This window comes from Seriola dumerili, unplaced genomic scaffold, assembly GCF_002260705.1.
Source record: "Seriola dumerili isolate Sdu_G_001 unplaced genomic scaffold, Sdu_1.0 BDQW01000122.1, whole genome shotgun sequence".
NCBI classification, from domain to species: Eukaryota; Metazoa; Chordata; class Actinopteri; order Carangiformes; family Carangidae; genus Seriola; species Seriola dumerili.
In genome coordinates, this window is record NW_019174377.1 from 789,885 (window position 1) to 804,628 (window position 14,744).

At 41.1% G+C, this 14,744-nt stretch overlaps 1 protein-coding gene across 1 annotated transcript; it reads right to left on the reverse strand.

Annotated features, from left to right (window-relative positions):
* Positions 1–10,066: 10,066 nt before the first annotated feature.
* LOC111224038 (protein yippee-like 2) lies at positions 10,067–14,489 on the reverse strand. Its single transcript, XM_022748411.1, has 4 exons — positions 14,266–14,489; positions 13,348–13,391; positions 12,750–12,858; positions 10,067–10,189 (listed from the first exon to the last, which is right to left on the reverse strand). The coding sequence occupies exons 1-4, from the start codon at positions 14,380–14,382 to the stop codon at positions 10,100–10,102; spliced, it is 360 nt and encodes a 119-aa protein (XP_022604132.1). The 5' UTR covers positions 14,383–14,489; the 3' UTR covers positions 10,067–10,099.
* Between the last annotated feature and the right edge of the window lie 255 nt (positions 14,490–14,744).

Genomic DNA, 14,744 nt, shown 5'->3' on the forward strand with positions numbered 1-14,744 from the left:
AAGGGTGTGTTAGCTCAGTAATTGTCTTTTACAGGAGGAGCAACCTCACATCTACATCAGGGGGAAGCTAAAATCCTAATGCACCTAATTGATTTTTATTTATTTATATATTTATTTTTTTTATTTTTTTATTTTGGGGGGGTGGATTCTTTTCCAGTAAAAGCATTGACTCATGGAATTTAAAGTGCTTTGTTGGCATTGGATGGAAAATAAATTATTGTCAAGTTAGAGACAAAAAAAACTGTGTTGCTGCTCCTCCTGCACTGGTAACAAAGTAAAACACACAAAACATCCCCCTGCACGCACGCAAACACACACACACACACACACACACACACACACACACACAGATTTGTTAGAGGTATTGCAGGACTTGTGAGTAAATGAATCAGCGTAATCTGAAACCACTGTGCTGAGATTACAGAAATCCATAATCTGGGCTAAAGTGTGCTCCGGGATCAGTCTTATTTCCTCGTAGCTTCAATGCAACAGACTCCTACTGAGACGCTAACACAGAAAAATAGAGGCTACTTGTTCCAAGATAATGTCAACCTATGTTATGAATGTTTCTTGTTTATTTCCTCTGCATTGTATATATCCAACTTTTTAATTAAGCTTGGCTGGATTTATTTGTGTTTTTTTGTTTGTTTGTTTGTTTTTTTACTTTCATTGAGATTAGAGGCTTGTAGACGCCAAAAGCTCAAGAAGTGAACAATGCAATAGAGTACAAATGTTGACAGAATGAAGCCATTCATATCCCTTCAAACTGGACAGGTGTTCCTCCACCAGTTAAAGAGCCACACCTGGTGTCATGTACCCACAGACCAGGTGTGCCTCGTTAACTGACAGCAAGGACCATGAACCTGCAGGACTCTGGTACAAAATTACAAAATTACAGCAGTAATTCTTTTGTGTTTAAGCAACAAGAAGCTGAAGAACTGTTACAGCAGAAAGGCAAGTAGTAGATACGGTGATGATAGATTTAGGGATGAGTTAAGTGTCTGCTCTAATTCAGTGGTTCATTCAGGTGTTTGCCAGTTGAGTATAAGTAATTTGTGGGAAATAAAAGCTAACAGTGTTCTTGTTCACAGGCCAGTGACAGCTGTCATAGACATACATTTAAACAAATAGTCAGAGTTCATATGGACATCCAATTTCCCCAGATGCACAAACCTAATTCTGGAGACATCCATTCAGGTTAAAGTTAGGCAGAGCTATGCTGGGAACCCTTGCAATAATAAGAAGGATAAAAGTGTGATTTGTTCCAATTTAAGAGGTGCAACAAAGCTAACAGGAGAGTCAATCATACAGTCTGCTAAGACGACAAATTGTGTGATGGAGGATCTGATCTAATCTGGCCGATGGTCCATGGTCTTCACAAGCAGAGTCTTCAGTCAGCACTACTTGTTCTCTTCTCCCTCAGTGACGTGGTATGACTTCATGCCCTCATTCAGCAGTGGGCAGGCTACCTCTGATGTGGTACAGTATGCAGTGGTGCTGTGTTGTTTTCTTCTGTGCTGCTGTTCTGTCACATGGGTAATGTGGTGGGTGGTGCCCGTGAGAAAGACAGGCTGAGCTATTTATAGTCTCTGCAGTTCTGTGCTGGGCTGCTTTACAGCAGGTCTCCTGGTGGCAGCAGCAGTAGTAGTGTCTCTGTTTGTCTCCCCTCTGCTCTTCCAACACGAGCAGGGACCAACCAGCCACACATATATACGTACATGCTTTAAATCAGCAGGTACGATGACACCGACAGATACAGGCTGACTATTCAGTCACTCATGGAAAGAAATTTACCTACAGTGGTCTGCACAGGGATGAATAAAGGTCTCATTATATATCAGTGTGACTCGACATCAAATCTGTTGTTTGCTGCTGAAACAGCATACACAACATATGTAATAATATGTCAAATATTGGCTCAAACATTAAGACCAGTTGTTGAATCAGCATTTGACATGATCTCAACAGACATCTAACATTAGGCCTGGAGGTGTCACAATGCTGGTTGCACAATGTCAGACTTCCATATCTGTCTAGGACTAAGTGCAGCTGTTCATGTCAGTGTCCTCCTCTGGACATATGAAGTTTGCTCCCCGATCACAGCCATGAAGAAACAACCTGCAAAATGATGTACCACAATATGGGTTTCCTATTCTTTCCTATATTTTTAATTGTCCCTGTGAAGATTCCTTGATTTTTACAAAACAAGTTGATTAGTAGACTTTTTCACTTGTTTTTGAAAAAGGTTAGACTTTAAAGATTTGAATTTCAAACAACAATGACTTGATGAGGAGAGTTTTGCAGTGTTGAAGTAAATTGTTCAAATTTAAAGCAGACACACAAGAAGAGACAATGGTTGATAACTCGCATTTTCATTTTTACTGTAAACGGCCAGTGTTTCATTAAATTATCATGATTTATTTCTGTGGTTGAGGGACCGAGTGTTGCATTTGTCAGCAGGCCGAGCTTTTCCTAGAAACCCCTCAGACTCATTGTGGCAACAAAATACACACAACAAAATAATTGCAACATCATCACATATATAATTTCTATAATTAATCCTTTATATAATATACTGTACCTTCTTACTTTTTTCTGTAGATTTTCAGTTCTCCAAGAACATATTTGGCTCTAACATGAAGCTTGTTGAGTTTCATTCCCGCTTTGTATTGCATTATAAGTTCATTGGGAATAAATGAGGTAGTGGTAGTGTTCTAGCTAGTAGCTAGATATTGTACTGGGACTTACAGATAAACTGAGCTGGATTCAGGCTCACGGCATTTCACATCATACCCTTTGTTTTTATTCATCTTCTTACACATTGCTTAGACCAGACACAAGCTGGACTTTGATCCTCAAGAAAACCACAACTTTATACAAGCTGCCAATGCAGAATTACTCCTGATTCCAACTGGATTTAGTGGGAATTTTCAACAATTAATTGCACCTATTTTTCAGCATCTGTTTGCCTGTTAATCTGATGATGTCATGGAGGTAAGGTTCAGGTGCAGCCCATGAGACTCAGCCTGCTGATGTCTTTTTGAGACAAAACATTTCAGGTGTTTCACTCACTATGGCACAAATTTAAGGTTTACCCAATCATTTATTACAAGATATACCAAGAACCATTTAGGTGGCTTACTCAGTTGGATACATAACTCTTAAAGCAGTTAGTATAATCCTGGAAATTATGTCTTAATACATTTTTAAGTGTTGGACAGCTGCTCATTTCTGTGAATGAACAGAGATTAAAACACTTAGTGATCATGTCTGTCCTTTCTATTGAAACTGCTCCTGGTCCACATGGATTAATGTACTGCAGGGCCAAATAAACCAAACCACATTCATTCAAGACCTAAAATAACACACTACCTTTTAGCTATTTAAGGAGTCATCAATCCAAATGGAAAGAAAAGACATTGTCCTCTTCACTTGCAGGGGATGTTCATTAAGCACTTCAGTCCTAGACAAAGCTGAGACATTTATTTATTTAGACCCTTCTACATACCTTTAATATATTGTATGTAACAAAAAAAACAAAAAACAAAATTCCTAAAATAAAATCTGAAATGTCTACCTTAAAAATCTTGAAGCTATGAATATACAAATATTGTTCCCAAACTTCTATGCTTTAAATTAATAGAAAAAAAATCTGGGTCAGACACCACACACACACACACACACTCTCAAAGCACTGAGCTTCACCAGCAAAAACAGTCTCTTACCTGACTGGCCATCGAGGGAATATAAAGGCTGTGCGTGCTGTTATTTGTGTAAAAATAACATAATTCTGTTTACATTTCATAGATGATGGCGACCCTCCAAAAATATCAGCTATTGGATCTGGGGCGTGACCTGAGCACAGCTGGAGAATCGCAGCTTCACCACCATGTGATGAAGGTCAGTGAAGGACACCTGAAAGGAACAACCTTTGTATTGTAAAACTGTCTGAATGCTCTTACTGTTTATGGAAGGGTTTATCTGAATACAAGTGTCCGCCTTCTGAACAGCAAAGTGTCATCACTCAGGCCGCCCTCACTGAAGGCCTTTGAATGCACTGTTTTGTGCTTGCCTTGAACATTGTATCCGGCAAGGCTGGCCTCGGCCCGCTTTTGAGTGCCTGACACAGATATGAGGTCACAGGGTGAGGAAAAAAGTCTTGCCCTCTTCACTGAGGCCTGCGGGCACTTCTTCCCAAGTAAACAAACAAGCAGGCGGTACTTTGCTTCCCTCAGGGGCCAATGATTCCCCTCAACAGAATGAAGAGCCACAAAAGCAGCTTTTAGATGCTGCTGCAGACAATCTCCTGGGGACACTTCATGGCTTCCTCATCAATATCTGGTACCGCTTAGGTGTATGACACAACCTTTTACAAAGGAGCAAGCACATCTTTATTTACTGAAAGTACACACAAAGTTATTCAGCACTCTCATGAAGCAGTGTGTTGTTGTTCTTTGTGTTACGAGGCAACAGACTTCTAGGAGAATGATGAAGTGTTTGTGTTGTCTGTGTGATGCAGCTGGAAAAATAAATTAAAGTAATTAATCAGGGACAGAAGCATCATAATATGGTTTGTGACTGCCATTTATTGTGTTTTTTTTCCCCCTCAGCACTACTAAAGTGTGACGGTGGTGGTTTTGTGTGAGTCTGTGACTGTCTGTGTGCATGATGGATGATTGCTCTGTGGGCCATTAGAGACTTTGGAGGCTTCTGTGTGACTGTGCTTCTGAACTTCTGTGTTTGTCAGGACCAAACGTTGCCACAATGACATTTTGCTAAGGAGAACAGTTTAAAGGAGAAATAATTTGCTTTCTTTCCAAGTTAGATAAGAATATCATTAAATACTGTTAAATACTAAAAGGTTAAGGGAGATAAAACACACAATGTGTAAGACAGCAGCATCTTATTGTAAATGTATTTCTATATTTATTTCTTACTTTCAAAATCTTAAATTTATTTACTTAATCTTCATACATTGTGTGCTTTCAGCTGCTGTAAATCCCTCCACCTCCCCTCAATTAAAACAATAAAAACTGTTGAGATAAACAGATGAAGTAGAGTGTAGAGTGTAGTGAGGCTATATTTAGGGTCTCTGTGTGTGTGTGTGTGTGTGTGTGTGTGTGTGTGTGTGTGTGTCCTCAGGCCAAGCAGTCTGAAAGCACAAGAACCAATACCATTTCAGGCTACAAGTCCTTAGTTGCCCTCCTGTGTTCATGAAGTACAGTGTGTGTGTCTGGGCAGAGCAGACTGTATGTTGCAGCCTGCTGGACTGTGTCACGGTGTTGCATGTCTGTACATGCAAACCTGATGGTGTGATACACACACGTAGCTTTTGGCAGGTAGTAATAACATGAATGTGGGGGCAAAGTTGTCTTTAAATCCGGCGTGACCCAGATGTGATCTTTCCCTGCCATCACAACATACGTGAACGTCTGTAAAATCTAGGTCACATAGGGTTACAAATCACATCGGTTGTGGTGTCCTGCTTTGCCCATTTTGCCCATCAAATTTAATCATTACACATGTATAGTAATCCAGACAGTCAGCCCCCTGCCCTACTTTTGCATCTGAGAGAGAAAGAGACAGAGGCACAGACATAAACATAGACATCAACTAAGAGACAGAGGAGGGGTGGGGGCATGGCAGACCCAGACAGTGCATGACACCAACTCCTCTGCTGCTCTGCTTTAGGAAAGAGAGAGAGAGAGAGAGAGACTGGGTTGCTAGGAGACTTGGTCAATGCAAACCCAGCACCATCTGCTGCAGTGAGATCTGGAGTGGGTTAGCCAAGTCGGACAGAGAGAAATCAGCCCAGGAGGATCATTGAAAACAACACTATAGGGAGAGACAGAGGAGGACAGGGGACAGAGGGAGGAGGGAAAGGGATAAAGGATAATTGAAGAAGAAAGGGAGAAAAGAAAAAGCATATATATAAGAGTGGTGGTGGGGAGTGGGAATGAGGAGGACACGTGAGTACAGGGAGGGAAGAGGAGGAGAGTAAGCATGATGAGGAGCTTGATTAATGTATGACTAACAGGTGTGACTCTTACCCCACCCACTCATAACCATCCTCCACGTGCATACACGCACACGCATCTTCAAATCCACTTTTACACCAAAAATCATCTGCACGATATTTCCTATATTAAATTGAGACGTGACACTGGTGGAAGAGAAACCAAGCTGCTGCTGCTGCTGCTGTTGTTGTTGCTGTTGTTGGCTGTTACTGTTTTTTCTCACTCCCCCCTATAGTAACAGATGATGCATTTGTTACCATGGGGACAACAAAATGTCACCACCTATTATCACTGCTCGGTCGCAGCAGACTTTGTGCGCACATCCTCTGATGATGCCTGGTCAATTGACGTAAACATCCAGCCCATAATTAGAGTGAATGACTGATTTCTCTCACCATTATTGTTGATTATATGTGTGTTTTAATTAAGATAGAATGTTATTGGTGTGTAGAAGCTGTACTCACATCTATCATCTGCAAAATCAAAGCATCGGTTCAAATGAGTTATCTGACAAAGCTGCAAATGAAGTTTGTAATACCACATAAATAAGACAGTGTCTAAATCTTAAATCTTAGTTGAGAAAACAAGTAACTCCAGATAAACTGGATCTTACTAGCCTAGCTTAGCAGAGTAGCAGTAACTCATTGCTAGCGACGATGAAACATACAAGATTTGAGGTGGTTAAGCTACTTTTAAATCATATTTTGAAATGTATTTAATTAAAGATTAATCTATTAAAGTAGGTCATTAGTTAAAATGGACGAGAGCTAAAAAAGAGAACACATTTTGATTGTGGTTTTATGTTTGTGATAGTGATAATAGTTTACTTAAAAAGGCATAAAATTAAGGTTTTACAACTTATATGTCTGTTAGAGCCTTCAAACATCAAATAATTTTAAACTTAATATAATCAAGTCTTGCTATAAATAACCCTGATCACATCATCAAGGTTATCCTGAATTTGTCTTGAGACTTCAAATTCATAACAAAACTCCTGCATTATGAACTCGGGGGTGAAATTTGAAAGACATGGACGTTTACCATGCAGAGAGGGCCTAACACAAGACGCAATGTTCACACACTATGGAAAATGTAGATTCCAGTGTGTTTGGCATTTGACCTGGGATATCTCAGCTCTGTTGCTTCAATTTGACCATTCTTTTCAAAATCTGTCTCTTTTGACCCCAGATTAATGAAAGTTGGAGTGCCCCTTTAAGGTGCATGACTCGCAGTATCAAGATTTAAGGTTGCACATGAAGAAGCAAACTCTATATTCCATACAGATATCAAGGTGCTTTTTATTAGATGAAGATCCAATGATATATAGTCAACATCAGCATCCTCCTTTACAAAAGACATTAAAATTGAAACATTTTCAGTAAAAAAGTAGTATCGTACAGCCAATGTGGGGTACCAGAGAGAAAGCATGACATGACCTAAATCATATTCATTCATCATCGTATAGATCATAGATAAAACACAATACATTAACACTATTTACAGTCTGTAACACGGAGGTTGACATGAATGGTAATCCTCATGGTGAATACAGTAAATAGAATATATTTATATATTAAGATCTTTTGTTTACAAAATCATAATGCATTATATATATCACAGAGAAAGGCTATCCACAACCTTGGCTTTCAGCTATGCACACACCCCCTTGTTTTGCAACACTTTGTCCAAGCAAAATGAGATCTTTTGTTTGGTCAACTTATTGTTGATGGGTGGGTTCTTTGGTTGTGCTGGGTTTAATGTCACAGCCTCCGACTGAACAATCAGCTGCTGAGTGTTACTGAAGAAGAAGAAGAGTTATCTGTTTAGGTTTGAGTTTTGAACAGGGCTCACCATATACAGGGCAACGTCTAGAGCAATGTTTGCAATGACAGGAAACTATGTGTGACAGGGCAACTAATTTTACTTTCCTAAACCAGGATCACATTTAATCTGCAGTGCTTTTGTGCCATTGCAGAGGGATCTCACAGCTCAAACCGACTGGGATGCAACTGATTAGATGTTGTATTACAGCACAAGGTTTCAGTGCAACTCTAATGCACACAATTTTTTTTTCACAAAAAACGTGATGAGGGCCGAGCACAAAACTGGTCAGAAAACTCTTAGTATTAGATCATGCATGCATTAACGTTCCACAGGATGGAGGCAGCTGTAATGGATTCTCTCATTTGAAAATAACACATTTCCATCAGAGAATAGCACATCCAGCACATTAAGTAAGATCCTGGGCTTAGCAAAGAAAAGTTAGTTTCAAGGTACCTGAGCAATGCTTCTCATTAATGTTTTCTCAAATATTACCCATGTGTCATAGCTCGAAGGCCGATGATGCATGAGGACTATTTAGCAAGTTAACTGAGGTGGGAAAAATGATCTAAAACTGGGGGAAAACCTAAGAAGGTAATGTGTTGGTGCATTAAGAAGCAAAAGAATAAGTAAGTAGGTCTATCTAATGCATTGCTTCATGATGTTGCCCAATAGGTTTGTTATAATGTTTTGTGAGGGCCAGTTGTGAAGTTCAGTGTAACAGCAGTTAAACAGCAGTCATCCCAGACTGAAAGAGAGTGATAGGTATTACCTTTTATACATATGCATTTACAGTGCACACCTCCGTGGTCATGTATGTACATGTACAATTTCAGTAAAAGTAAGTAATAACTTACTTTTTGTGTTTGTTTTTTTACTATTTGCATTTCCCTTGGCGCATGAAACCAGTCATGCACTGGCAATTTGTTTCTTCAAATCAAACTATGGGGAGGTCTGTTATTTGCATGATAACCGGGGTTGTGTTTGTGTCTGACTGATCATTAGCTGTCCTCCCAAGCCTACAGAGCCTCGTCACCTTTGCTTATCAACCTACAACAGCAGAGAGATACCCACAGTGCTCGCAAACCTTTGGGAATCCCTGCCAAAATCACTCACCTGAGACAAGCTTATGTTGTATAATTCTATCTGGCCAAGTAACAAAGGTGGACAATGCGTCTGCCGACACCAGACACACATGGGGAGGATCAGCAGATCACATTACACGACTCTGTGTATCGAAGGATGAATAAAACCCAGGAGACCTGCTCTGCTGCTGCGAGGGCAAATTCCTGTGAGGTTTTAGGACAAGCTGGTGGCTGTCTGTCTGTATCTCTTTCACTGTCGGCCCACCCTGCTCGTCCTCAACCACATCACTGGCAAGACATGGAGTGGATCCCAGCCAGAGGCCATCAAAGCCACTGCATAACTGGATCAGGATCTTCCCCTCCCCATCATGTGGAGTGAGTGGCCCACCTCCCCCCGCCACAACCCAACGTCCATGTGCTCGGGCCTCCGTGCCAAGCCTCAGCGCCAGGCCTCATCACTGGCCCAGCTGGCATGGTCCCGATCAGCTGGATTTGCTATAATCATCTTAGGTCATCTCATTCACACTGTGGACAGAGAGAATGTCCATCAGCTCTTCAGCCAAGGCCAGTGAACACCACCAGGCCAGGCCAACTGGCCTCCTTCTGGCTAAATTTCCACTGATTTACCCGTTATCAACTGGTTTTAACATTATTATTAGAGAAGGTAGAATACTTCACACAATGAAGATATCTCCTAGCAGGTATAGGGGGAACGTTATCACCTTTTTAAGAGCTATCAAATCTTCAGTTTTGAAAAAAACATGAAAATGAGACATCTTGTCGTGTATTGCTGGCCAGTCACCTAGTCCTGCTAGCTGCGTACAAGCCTGCCTAGTCTGTCTCTCTGTCAAGCTGGGATGTCTGGGACCTTGATGTGTGTGTGTGTTTGTGTGTTGTTGTGTGTTGTGTGTGTGGTGTGTGGTGTGTGTGTGTGTGTGTGTGTGTGTGTGTTGTGTGTGTGTGTGTTGTGTGTATACATCAAGAGGTGTGGTAGGGCGGGATGGGCAGAGAGTTACAGAGGTTAATAGTAAATCAGCCAAACCAAAGTCACACACTCACCCACCACACACGACCCACCATGCCCCCCCTCTTCCTCCCATCCATTTGTCCATCCATCCAGCCACCCAGTCCCCCCCTCCCCTCCACAGCTGTGGTCATGTCCCGACTGCTTGTCCCTCAGTCCCAGCCGTTGTCCTTGATCATGTGAGCCAGCTCGATGATGAACTTGCCCTCTTTATACTTCTGACTGCTCTCAAAGGCATGTTCCTGGAGGGTGTGGCAGAGGACAGGAGAGACAGAATTTAATTCAAATTACAGATGGACAGAGAATAATGAAGAGAGAGAAACACGTTTATATCTCTGACAGAGAGTAGGATAGTATAGGGAAAGACACAAGTAGACTAGAACTTGCTCAGGACAGTCTTTTCAATCCTTGACTCAGTTCTGGCCTGTCTCTGCTCCTGGCTCTTTGGAAGCTGGTTATATAACCGTCAGTCACTAAACACTGCAGAGGAGCCTGCAGAATCAAAACTGACCAGACTGGGTCGTTATACCTTATATTGGCAGGAATGTGTCTCTAAGCACTAAATCTGCCAGAGAAAAAAAAAAAAAGGAAACAAAAGGCCACAGGTTTGAGTCTTGCAACCACCAACACTGACGTAGAGTGTGCTCTAATTTTGCAGGCTGTAACGTGCATTTCTACTGTGAGGTGTGTAATCCAAAATTCCTCTGGAAAATATGATTGGGATTTATAAGAAATACCAGAGCAAGAGTCTGAGCTACACAGAAGCTTATTAGCTGGACTAAGTGTTGCTCTATTAAGTAACATTTTCACCCTTTTATTTATTAGTTTTTTCTCATATGCTGACTGCAAAATGTCAATCATTTGAAAAGCATGACTGCAACAATAATTAGCCTAGCTTAAAGAGATGCTGTAGTAAGAGTAAGAGTAAGTATGTAATGTAAAGTAAAAGAAAACCAAACTTGATGCCATGTGGTAACCGCAAAGGCTCTCTAATGTCTATTTCTTTGGTTTATATCTATATACTTACTAACTAAAACTAATCACCTTAGCTTTGCTTTGTCTTTAGCGCTAATTAGCAAAATTTAACAAGACTTAACATCTATATGTTAGTTGTCATTGTGAGCATTTTAGCATGCTAACAGCATTTAACGCAAAGCAGGTTTGAGTACAGCAATTTTAAGTTTAAAACAAGATTATGTTAGGAGCGTATGTTTTTGATTAACAGCTGTTTCTCATGGTGGTCACACTCAGCTGTGGTGGCTGCTGCTCGCTAATACCACCTAAATTTATTCTGCCTCCACCTCCCATATTCCCAAATAATTTTTTCCTGGCCCCAGTTACCAACCATATTAGCAGCAAGCAGTAAACCTATTTATATCAAATCACATTTTATAGTGTAAAATGTTTTTCAACCCCTTTTAACTAAACATTATATATGGGCAATATTTTGACAAAGCTCATGTTTTAAAGGCTATTACATACTTTCCATTTTGGATTACACACTACACAGAGTTGCTAATCAATGCCATAAAAATGGCACAAAATGACAACTTCTGCTTACTGTCCAAGTCCATTAACAATCTTGTGTTTTTCCTCAAAGCCCACTCACTGTGAGCCTCTCTTGAAAACAGTATCGCACAGTAGGTCGATACAAATGTTCTTTCACTGCGGAGCGTCTGTACCTTGTTTTGTCTTCAGCTATTTTGGTTCAGAGCTGCAGACACACGTTATCAGATTTCTCAGTGTAGAAGTGCAGTAGGTCAAGCCTCTCAATAAAACTTTGACGAGTGCAGAAAATCAGCACTGCTGCAACTGATATTAAAGGCAGCCCTCCATTAAGTCCTATCTAGTGTTGTGAGCGTGTGCATGCATATGACCTCTGTTTTCATTGCCTTGTGGGGTCCTGACAGGAATAGAAGCCACCCAGAAAAGTAGCCACTTTTAAAGCTGGTTTACCATAAGGAAAAAACTTAGATTTAGGTTTAAGGTTAGACACGTAGTGTGAATGTAACAGTTAGAGGTTAGGCAAAGAGTGCCGGTCAATGGAGCCTTCTCAGAAGCCAAACAACAAGGATACTGTGTGTGTACATGTGTATATGAGTTAACCCTTTAAGGATACAGTCACACGCCCTATAATGTAAACTCTCACCTCCATGCTGACAAGGTCCACCAGTGACAGCTGCACATGCTCAGCTCTGTTGATATATGAAGACAGCTAACATGTGGATCCTGTTTTGTTCACCCTGACATGGGACCTAAAATACCGTCTGTACTAAATACATACTGCACGTGTGTTTTGACATGCTATATCACAGCTCTGCAGAGACTTTGACTGTAAATATACCTGTAATATTAGCTAGAGGTACACGGTGAGGCTGTCAACATTATTTTAACACTCTGTTAAAATCAACCACACTGACAGAGTTTATGAGTTTAATCGACTATTATGACAGTTGTGATGATTAGCCATACTATACGACTACTATACTACTATAACAACGCCACTACAATGAAATCGATTATATTTTTCACTTCTGTTAAACAACAAAAACTCATCACAAGTCACATAAGATAAATTAAGACTTCTCCTTCTTGTCTCCAACTGCTCTGAGAAGTCTGTCTAATAAATAATTCAGTCCACAGCTGTACCACTGCATTGACCCTGAGAGAAGAGGAGGTCCAAACATAATTAGGGTGCAAATAAAATTAGGGAGTGCTATAATAGCAACCTCCCAGCTTATCATCCTCTAACCTTGGACGCAGTTTGTGGTGCTGTGCATCAAATCAGCCAAGGACACTTACGTATTTCCAGCCCAGGGTCGTCTTGCAGTTCTCACAGTAGATATCTGCTACAGCATGCAGGCCTGTGAGCAAAACTCTCTCCTCTGCAGGTCCACACCCGACATTCACCCTGAGAGAGGGAAAATCAGTGTGTGGGGAGGAAAGTGGAGAGGAAGGAGACATAAGCAGAGAAAGAGTGAGAAAAGTTTTAAAAAATAGCCATATGAAAGTGCCCAAGTTACTCAGATGCAGATACTGTATGATGTGCTCAGAGTGAGTCACTGCCTCACACCCACTCACACGGCGCATAGTGATAGGGCACCAGGCCGTGAAGCATAGATTCAAACAGCCTAATTTTCACACTCAATTCAGCTGATAATGACAACGCTTGAGGCACATGCTGGCTCCGTCTACACTGGGCTTGAAAAATAACACAACTACTAAGTGGGACAACACATACTGTAAACCTATTTGATAAGACCTGAGCATGTTAGATCAGGTTTCTCCCATGTGTCCAGCATATTTTTGCTAACACATAACGTCACCTGCAAAGCCTTTTTTAAACAGGTGGGTGGAAATGTATCAGGAGAGGTTTGTCCTTTTGTGGACAGATACTCACACTGAGTTGAACAGGTAGGCTCTGCCCTGGCTGCCCTGGAACGACTGCAGACACAGATGAGATGAGACAAAGATGAAAAGGCTGCAAGAATCTATCCTTTATACAGTGTAATAAATCCATAAAAAAATATAAGCATGCTCTTACATTGCCATAATGCTTCAGTCAAATAAGAGCCCTGGTTTGGCCTAATTGTAAAAATGCCCACATTATGATTTGAGGCTGAGGTTCTTATTTTAAAACTTGTAGACAAAATCAATAATAATATCTATCTATCTGTGTAGTCTGCCAGTAATAGCCAATATGCTACCGATAACATCTTGGTTGACGTATGCATAAGTAGCTTTAATACTAATAATGCAGTCTAAAATTTCCACAACATGAAAAGAGAGACACATTAACCAGATTTATTTAGAGCAGCTGTCTTACAATTGGCAAAAGGCCTTTGTGCACAGGTGAGCATGTTTTCATTTTTGCATGTGGAAAAAGTGATAGTGCATTCATAATCCAATTCACTAAACAGCTTATAACATAATCCATGCAGAGGAAATAGCATGGCTGCAGCTGACACAGACATACAGGTGTTGAGCCTGCTGTTTATTTTTGTCATTCCTGATCAGTTCTTCCTCTTTTACATCTTCAGCATTTGTCCTTTGAATTGCTGTTAACTGTATATGATATTCTTTAACATTAACTCTTCTATAAATTGGAAGAGACAAATACTACACTGTAAATTGCTTGTTTCAAAAGTAAAACCTTACCCATAACAGAACAAAACATGAAGTTCATCTGCCTGTAAACTAGAACTAGTCTGTAATAATTAGCTGCCTGAAGTACTATCCTAATGGTTTCCAGGGACAACCGCTGTTGGTAAGATGAGACAAGTTACTGGAGCAGTGTGCTATTTTTGCTGCTGGTTACCTTGGAGATGAGCTCGTCGTGGTTGGCCAGGTGAGCTCGGCAGTGGATGCAACTGTAGGTTCGGTGGCAGCTAGGCAAGTACGCCTGGAAGGTCTTAGAGCGCGTCATTCTGACCATGGGCGGGGTTGGCGGGCGGTGCAAGAAGGGACTGCCAGCCCAGGTCGGCTCACAGGGGAAGCACCGCAACACGCAGGTGAGGGCCGTGGTGGGCGGTGGGTCGGGAGGCGAACACCTGAGCACAGGGAAGATAAAACAGCATCTAATGGTTACATGGTTGTGTAACAACTGCTTCCTTAAGCTAATGTTGCAAACTGAGCTACAGGTGTATAATTGCTGATGGGATTACAGTCTGCTTTGTGGGTACCAAACATGGTACAGGTTTCCCAACACAGGAAACCAACACATTGAAGAAGTGGCAGCGGTCCACTACTGAAGTATCAAGAAGTTCAAACTGAAATATCTCAACAACTATTGGATGA

Bases quoted from the DNA above. Each gene is read 5' to 3' on its own strand.
- LOC111224038 (XM_022748411.1), bottom strand. From the start codon at position 14,382: ATGGTCAGAATGACGCGCTCTAAGACCTTCCAGGCGTACTTGCCTAGC. The intron at 13,392-14,265 runs GTAACCAGCAGC...CTGTGTCTGCAG, and splicing joins ACGACGAGCTCATCTCCAAG to TCGTTCCAGGGCAGCCAGGG. The intron at 12,859-13,347 runs GTGAGTATCTGT...TCCCTCTCTCAG, and splicing joins GCCTACCTGTTCAACTCAGT to GGTGAATGTCGGGTGTGGAC.